The 8902-nt window shown below is 42.8% G+C and overlaps 1 protein-coding gene across 2 annotated transcripts in view; it reads left to right on the top strand.

Annotated features, from left to right (window-relative positions):
* The first annotated feature begins 1797 nt into the window (after positions 1–1797).
* Positions 1798–8902, top strand: part of dctn4 (dynactin 4) — a 41320-nt gene continuing 34215 nt past the window's right edge. Inside the window, exons 1-2 of one of the 2 annotated variants that reach the window (XM_060915353.1) lie at positions 1798–1976; positions 2623–2693. In XM_060915353.1, coding sequence (XP_060771336.1) covers positions 1842–1976; positions 2623–2693 — 206 coding nt within the window. In that variant the 5' untranslated portion in view covers positions 1798–1841. The remainder of the gene's footprint in view (positions 1977–2622; positions 2694–8902) is intronic. The other variant, XM_060915354.1, reaches the window with a different exon arrangement.

Below are 8902 nucleotides of genomic sequence, written 5' to 3' on the forward strand. Positions count from 1 at the left end.
CCCTCTGGTTTTTATCTCTGCTGAAAAAAAAATCCTCGGGGACAACCCCGTCAATAAAACAAACAAACCAAAAAAAAAAAGTTGACATGACAGGCATGTTGTGACACAGTTTTCTATGGTCTACATTGCACTCACTTTCAAAATGACCCGAAGTGGCAGCTTTGATGTTCACGAACGTCCCCAGCAAATAGATACATTGTAGATAATAACAATATCCAGAGTGTGAACGTGGATTTAGCGCCATGAATCACATCCTTACTGATGAGCGCAACAGAATGAATGTATCCACACTGACAGCCTTCTTTTCCTTGCTGTCAATGGGCCAGATGTGCGTTCCTTCCCTACTGAGAAATTCGCAGAAATGTGGATTAAAGAAGGGCGAAACGCGACGGATAGCGCATCGACGGGAAAGCAGAAAAGGCCACATGAACTGCGCCATCAGAGCAAACTGTTCATTTAGTATTCATGTATTTTAGTGATTTTCGAGTCACTGTCCATTTAATCCGGAGGGAGAGAAACATCACAGCAACGCGACAAGCAATGCGAACTTTGTTGTGTGTTAGTGTTCGTGTATTTAGTCAGAGATAGGAAGATGAATTTACTATCTCTGGTTTAGTGTTCGTTTTCATTTAGTGTTATTCATTTGATATTGTAAGAATGCCAGGGACACTTCTTAACACACACTGCGTCCTTTATTTTTATTAACAAGTATTTAACAAGGAGTTGCTGTTTTAGCCACAACTCACGCTTCCTAATAGCCCATAAACAGCGCCAACCCCCCGCACTCACTCTCGCGCACCCACACCTAAACTCCACCCCCCAGTTCCCCTAAAAGGCATATAACAACATAAGAAACTCAATAGGTAACAGAACACAACACAGGTTATCACAATATCATCGGATGTTATTGAGCTGTTAGCCTATTGTTACCTTAATTTTGTGACGTTTCATGATTTAAAAAAAACATCCCCCCTTCTGGTTTTTTGACAAATCGCACCCTGTGTATATATATATATATATATATATATATATATATATATATGGGCGGCACGGTGGTGTAGTGGTTAGCGCTGTCGCCTCACAGCAAGAAGGTCCGGGTTCGAGCCCCGGGGCCGGCGAGGGCCCTTCTGTGTGGAGTTTGCATGTTCTCCCCGTGTCCGCGTGGGTTTCCTCCGGGTGCTCCGGTTTCCCCCACAGTCCAAAGACATGCAGGTTAGGTTAACTGGTGACTCTAAATTGACCATAGGTGTGAATGTGAGTGTGAATGGTTGTCTGTGTCTATGTGTCAGCCCTGTGATGACCTGGCGACTTGTCCAGGGTGTACCCCGCCTTTCGCCCGTAGTCAGCTGGGATAGGCTCCAGCTTGCCTGCGACCCTGTAGAACAGGATAAAGCGGCTAGAGATAATGAGATGAGATGAGTTTTTTTTCTTTTTCAGACCATCCCCACAGGACACCGATGGACTGGAAAGAGGAAGCAGGAGACACTGAGAATAACAACATATAGGCTTATTTTTGACCTATATTGTAGTTTTAGCTGACAAAATGGCAGCTCAGAACAAAACAGCGCCCTTTCTTCCTTTCCTGCTCTGCTGTCAGTAGGAGGCGCTGTTGAGTCAAGTAGAACAATGTAAGACAACGTTGAGGATCTGCAGTGTTGGATGTCCAGAAACCCCGCCTCGTAGTCTCTGATTGGCTAGTCTTATCTCTCTACTCTAAGCCCATTCAACAAACCGCTTGTCAGTAAGAGCGATTAGTCAATCATAACCAAGGAGGCGGGGCTTGTCGGAATACGGATGGGAAAAATAACGCTGTGAGAAGAACCAGGCGTCATCGTTCAGTCATGGCGTCTCTCCTGCAGCCCGACAGAGTGGTTTATCTGGTGCGCGGAGAGAAGAAGATCCGCGCTCCGCTCTCGCAGCTCTATTTCTGTCGATACTGCAGCGAGCTGCGGTCCTTGGAGTGCGTCTCACATGAAGTGAGTTGTTTTTTTTTTTTTTCCCCACACAACAATTAAACCGTTAGGGTGGACAGACTCCTGGGCCGGGTGAATATCATCTGTGTCATGTGCCCGCCTACTTTACAACTGTTCTGATATCCGATTGGCTACGTGGCGTGTCAGTCATGAGTATTGTCGTAAACTCGCCATTCTATTGGTCATCTCAGGTGTCTGTTTTTCAGTTTTCTAATGGGCTTTGATTAGACCTAGCTAGCATGATGTTTGTTGACGAAATTGACATATTTGAGGAAATAAGTTTGGCATTTTGTCGTGGTTTTTTTTTTTCTCTATAATAAATCACATTTAGTTTGGAAAATAGTCGGATTTGTCGTGTATTTTATATTTATTCAAGCACCTTTAGCTTGTTAGCTAGTCGAATAGCTAGCCAGTGATATGACTAAGCATCACCACACCCGGCTAAATCACTCAGAAATAATAATAATAATAATAATAATAATAATAATAATAATAATTTTATTATTGTTATTAATAATAATAATAATAATAATAATTAATCAGCCATATTATGATTTACTTTAGCTATTAAATATAAGTTTTCATTGTACTGTTTATGAATGTTTTATTTGTTGACTAACTAACTGTTTTTGTTTTGTTTGTTTTTCAGGTTGACTCTCATTACTGTCCCAGTTGTCTGGAGAGCATGCCATCAGCTGAAGCGAAGCTCAAGAAGAATCGGTAAACTGATATTTAAAAGGGGGAACCGAAGGCAAATTTTTTATCATCAAAACTCCGTTTCTCATTTTATTAAATATCGAAATGCGTTTCTGACAGCTATTTTGTCGCTGCTATAGCAAGTGATGAGTGTTTGAAATATGCTCTGTAATATATCAGTCCATATGTCAAAGCGATGGCTGTAAACGAGATTCGTTGAGACCTGTGCGAGACATCGTAGGACGGCAGTAAAACGTACAGCGGAAATCCAAGTCACCAACATCTGCCAACGTTCCCGGTGTCCAAAATCGCTCACTCGTTCCCTACTCCCTATAGAGGGCTACCGCGTGACGTCACCGTACCGCGAGATTTTGTTAGGGCGCCATATTGGAAGACCAAGTACATGCATACTCATCTCTCATCTCATCTCATTATCTCTAGCCGCTTTATCCTTCTACAGGGTCGCAGGCAAGCTGGAGCCTATCCCAGCTGACTACGGGCGAAAGGCGGGGTACACCCTGGACAAGTCGCCAGGTCATCACAGGGCTGACACATAGACACAGACAACCATTCACACTCACGGTCAATTTAGAGTCACCAGTTAACCTAACCTGCATGTCTTTGGACTGTGGGGGAAACCGGAGCACCCGGAGGAAACCCACGCGGACACGGGGAGAACATGCAAACTCCACACAGAAAGGCCCTCGCCGGCCCCGGGGCTCGAACCCAGGACCTTCTTGCTGTGAGGCGACAGCGCTAACCACTACACCACCGTGCCGCCACATGCATACTCACAATATAAAACAAACTACGAGCGAGAGTGAAGTGACACGATGGCTGATAATTCTGGTTATGTGAGTACATTACCAGCTGCAGAAAGGGCACGGTATGTGGAGAAACTGGCTGTGATTGATGGGTTTGACCCATATGATAAGACTCGGGGCAAGGGAGAATGAGGACCTGACACCAATTCTGCCATCTGTTTGCTACCCAGACATTGTAAACATTCATATAATAATCAGTGCAGATTAAATGAAATTCTCCACTATCATGTTAAAAAAATTATAGCACTTGACCACTATTGCAATCTGTATTCATGCTGTTATGGATTTTTTTTTTTTATTTCATAATTTATTTTTAATTTACTACTTGTCTGTTTTTATTTATATATCTTTGAATTATTTGGACATGGGGAAAAACTATATTTAAAATCCAAAGAGGGATGGAGGGAGGAAAATTAAAACAAAAGAAAGAAATGAAATAGGCTATATAACATAAATGTGATAAAATATTAAGGATGTTTTTATTCAGTAAACATTTTAAAAAATGTTCTACAACACTGTAGCCTAGTGACTTACCAGTAACAAAATGGTCTGAACATATTCTGTACTGTTGTAGATTTGAAGTATTCAGATCCGCTCTGCATAAAGCAGCTAGATACTCTCTCTGTCTCCTGGCAGAAAGCTCCTTGGTTTGCTCCCCTTGTGTCTCAATCACAGCTGGTATTCTGTAGAAAGACTTCTTTTCACCTTTCCCATCAGCTTTGTTAGAACACCCTAACACGGCACAAAAGTTTACCGTTGTAGGTTTTTGATGAACCAAGTGTCTCGTGGGTTTAAATTCCGCGCGCTGCCGTTATTTCCCCCTAATCACGAGTTTGTTGGTCTTCCAATATGGCGCAGGGTTTGTTTACTTCCGGTTTCGGGTGACGTCAGTGCAAGGGGTCTATATAGGGAATTACTGTTTTTACCTGCTCCCGATTAGGGGTCGCCACAGCGGTTCTTTCATCTCCATTGCTCCCTGTCTTCCGCATCCTTCTCTACCACACCTGGCACTTTCATGTCCTCTCTCACCACATCCATGTATCTCCTCTTTGGCCTTCCTCGTATTTGTTTGCCTGGCAGCTCCATCCTCAACATTCCCCTTCCAACATGCTCTGCATCTCTTCTCAGGATGTGCCCGTACCATCTCCGTCTCGTCTCTCTTAGCTTAATTCCCAAGCTCTCCACATGTGCTGTCCCTCTGATGTGCTCGTTCCTTATCCTGTCCAACCTTAACATCCTCAACTCCGCCACCTCTAACTTTGCCTCCTGTCTCTTCGTTAAGGGTACGGTCTCCAATCCATACATCACAGCTGGTCTCACTACTGTCTTATACATCTTACCTTTCACTTTTGCTGGGACTTTCCTATCACAAATGACTCCCGAAATCCTTCTCCAGCTGCTCCACCCTGCCTGCGCAGGGGTCAAAACGGGCGGTCGCCCACTCGCCAATGCGAGTTGGAAAGGGTACGGGCGACTAGTAACAACATGTACTCGACCGAGTGGGCGACTGGCTCGCCACGCTATATATATCAAACTACTCACTGCCTCGATGGTTTCTATCAACGATTCTCACCCATTTTAAGCAGAACTTGGTCTATTTTACCGTTTTTTACGATAATTTCAATAGATTTTGTGAGACATTTGTCAAGTTGGCATAGACGCGGGTGCCGCCATATTGTTTACGTGCGCAGTATACACCGCTACATGCAGCATGGCTGTGCGAAGTTTCGTTTCTTCCCGTTCATTTTCGTTGCTGCCCATGAAGACAAAAATGTAACTTGAACTGCTATTGGTCAGATAGATTAGACCCCCGCGACGTTTAAAAGTCCTTGGCTTGACATTTCTGACAGCTATCAAAACAAACGGATATCGCTCAACAAGTATGATGAGCCAGAGCAGCCTGCAGGTGATGAGAGGGAGTATGTGGCAGGGGGTGCAGGCCTAGGCATTAAGCATTTACCACTGGTGGCCCATTGGGCCAGTGGAATTGAAAAGTTTCTGGCCCAAATGGAAAATGTGGTGGCCCGAATGCGCGCGGCACCCGAACCACAGCTGCAAGCACCGCAGGTGCTTGTACAAAGAGTGGGGTCCAGGGGCCTTCCCCCAGAAAATGTTGATTTTTCAATTCATATTCATGCATTCTGGTGCATTTTAAGGTGAAATTAATGAAGATAAGATACTCATATTTTGCTAACATTATTATATCTTTATTGTTTGTTCACATTGATATTTTATTGTTTGCATTTCTTGTTCTATCAATTTCTTAGTTACATTTAAAAATGTCCTTTGTTCTTGTTCTCTGTTCGTTTAACACATGCTGTTGATTACTGTTTTACATTAATTGTTTGTATAAGTTTTAGAATAAGCTAAGTTTTGCCTCACCATGCAACTAACCTGTTTATAGAATAAGCTTTGCCTGTAACCCACCCTGTGTGATGTAGACATATTTCCCTTTTTTGTCATGGTTTCAACTTTGGCTCATATATTCTCAACATTATAGATATTGAATTCTCACCACTGTAGATATTCTTATAGAAATAGAGGTAGAATGAACTTTTTAAATACACCTTTATATAATAGCCACAAGAGACACACAGGCCAGTCCCAAGTCTGGATGAAAGGTGAGGGTGGCATACTAACCCTTATCATGCTGGATCTAAATGGGCATTTTTATTGCCCATGAAGAAGTTTTATTTCTTAATTAATAAAATATCATGAGAATCACTGACAAACCATACATTTCCTGAAAGGGTGGACTTTGGGGAATAATCTAGTGAGATTTTTGCAAAGCCTTACCTGCTCGGGGGTGATTTATAACCCTAATTACCTGTTAATTAGCTCATTAACAGATATGCTCAGGTGAGCCAAAAAGGGGTGAAATGTATTTTTTTAATAAGACAGGATATAAACACCAAATTTTTAGGATATGTCCTTGGGGGAACTAGTAGTACATTTTTGCAAATTCAGCTCATTTGCATTGCCATGGCAACAGCAGATACCCTAGCAACTGGGGGTATACTGGGTTTAGCTCTGGTTGTAGCAGAGAGGGTCAGAATAGTTATTATTTGTTGTAATGAACTAATGTAGACCTAGTTTGGCTATTTTGATAGATTTCATCATCTTTGGATATTTGAATAATATATATGGGATCAGATCTAATTTCCCACATTATTTTATCTGTTCTTCTATTTCAGTCATAGCAACCAACATTTATACTTCATTCTTTAATCACTAAAAGTTGATACACGTGTAGCCATATTTCTTGTCAGTGTATCCTGAAATTTTGATATTAATATACAAAGTCTGAACGATTTTACACCATCTGAAGCTACAGCGCGCGTGTTGAAATGCTGTTTTACGATTTGGCGAGTTGTAAACCGAGCGTGACGTCGCGCACTCTGATTGGCTGCCGAGTTCAAAATGAAGCCGTTTGTTAACACCCGATGGTTAATTTATGCACGATCGTATTTAAACTGTTTACCTGGCCTTTGGCCAGGTTGGGGAGCGTGGAGTTTGAACATATTTCTATTTGAATTTCACCGTTCTGATGGTCTCCTTGCCGCAACTGTCTTCATCTACAAGATGCTATTTTCCTGCCAAAATGACGCTTCCGAAGAGCGCCGAACATCTCCGAAGATGCACGAAGACGACACACTCCTGCCGCGGAGCAGGACGAAAACAAAGATGGCGAACCTCGTATTGAAAAGGTGCATTTTACGAACAATTTCTTCACAATTCTGGGTAAAATATGAGTAATAAAATTTGTTAATTTGTTTCGAAAACATACTGGCCCGCCCGGGCCACTGTTTGGCCCAATTTAGTACCCCGAACTGGCCCGAAAGACGTAAAAAACACCGCCGGGCCACCGGGCAAGTGCTAATGTCGAGCCCTGAGATGTAGAGCCCCAGGAGAGACAGAATGAGGAGGTGGAAGATGACGAGGAGGCGCAGCATGATGTGGTGTATGACATGATGATGATGATCTGGATGAGGGTTTCAAAGATTGTGATGATAATGAAATGATTGAGGAAGAAGTTTATAGACAGTTGAAATTGATCACTCATGTGTAATATGGTTGTATTATATGAATAAATATATAAAATCAGCTTGGAATCTGTAATTATAAATACGGACCAGTGCTACTCCATTCAGACCAGTACCTCTGAGAGGCACTGGTCGGACCAGTGCTCCCAAATTCCCGTTTCAATCCCTGCTGCGCTCTCTTTCTCACCTCACTATCGCAGCCCCCATTTTCCTGCACAGTTGACCCCAGGCACTTGAATTCACCAACTTTCTTTACGTCTACTCCTTGCATCTTCACTCCACTCTCATCCCCATTCTCACTGATGCACACGTATTCTGTTTTGCTCCGGCTCACCTTCATTCCTCTTCATTCCAATGCATACCTCCATCTCTCCAAACCCAACTCGACCTCCTTTCTACTTTCACCACATATCACAATATCATCCGCAAACATCATGTTCCATGGTGACTCTTGCCTCACTTCGTCCGTCAAGCTATCCATCACTATGGCAAACAAAAAAGAACTCAAAGCAGATCCTTGATGGAGTCCCACCTTCACCTTGAACCATTCAGTTGTTCCAACTGCACACCTCACTGCTGTTTCACTGTTCTCATACATGTCTTGCACCACTCTGATATACTTCTCATTCACTCCACTCTTTCTCATACTATACCATAACTCATCTCTCAGCACTCTATCGTATGCCTTCTCCAGGTCTACAAACACACAATGTAGCGTTCTCTGGCCTTCCCTGTACTTCTCCATTAACATTTCTTAAAGCAAAAATTGCATCCGACGTCCTCTTCCTTGGCATAAACCCGTACTGTTGTTCACAGATTGCTACCTCTCTTCTCAGTCTCACCTCCAACACCCTTTCCCATAGCTTCATGGTGTGGCTCATCAATTTTATCCCTCTGTAATTCCTGCAGCTCTGGACATCTCCCTTATTCTTGTATATTGGGACTAGCGCACTCTTTCTCCATTCATTTGGCATTTTCTCATTCTCTTGGATCTTATGAAACAATCTCGTTAGGAACTCCACAGCCATCTCACCCAAACATCTCCAAACCTCAATCGGGATACCATCCGGTCTGACTGTTTTCCCAGTCTTCATTCTTTTCATGGTTGCCCTCACCTCATCCTTACTAACCAACTCTGCTTCCTGATTTGCTGTCTCCAATGAATCTGACCTTTTCTCTCTTGGATTCTCCTCATTTAATAAATCCTTAAAGTATTCTTTCCACCTTCTTAATACACTTTTTGTTTGTCAGCACATTTACATTTTTCATCACTCTTACCTGCTATACATCCCTCGCTTCTGCCTAGCTAGTCTGTACAGGTCTTTCTCTCCTTCTTTGGTCTCCAGTCTTTTGTACAACTCCTGGT

This window comes from Neoarius graeffei, chromosome 2, assembly GCF_027579695.1.
Source record: "Neoarius graeffei isolate fNeoGra1 chromosome 2, fNeoGra1.pri, whole genome shotgun sequence".
Taxonomy (NCBI): Eukaryota; Metazoa; Chordata; class Actinopteri; order Siluriformes; family Ariidae; genus Neoarius; species Neoarius graeffei.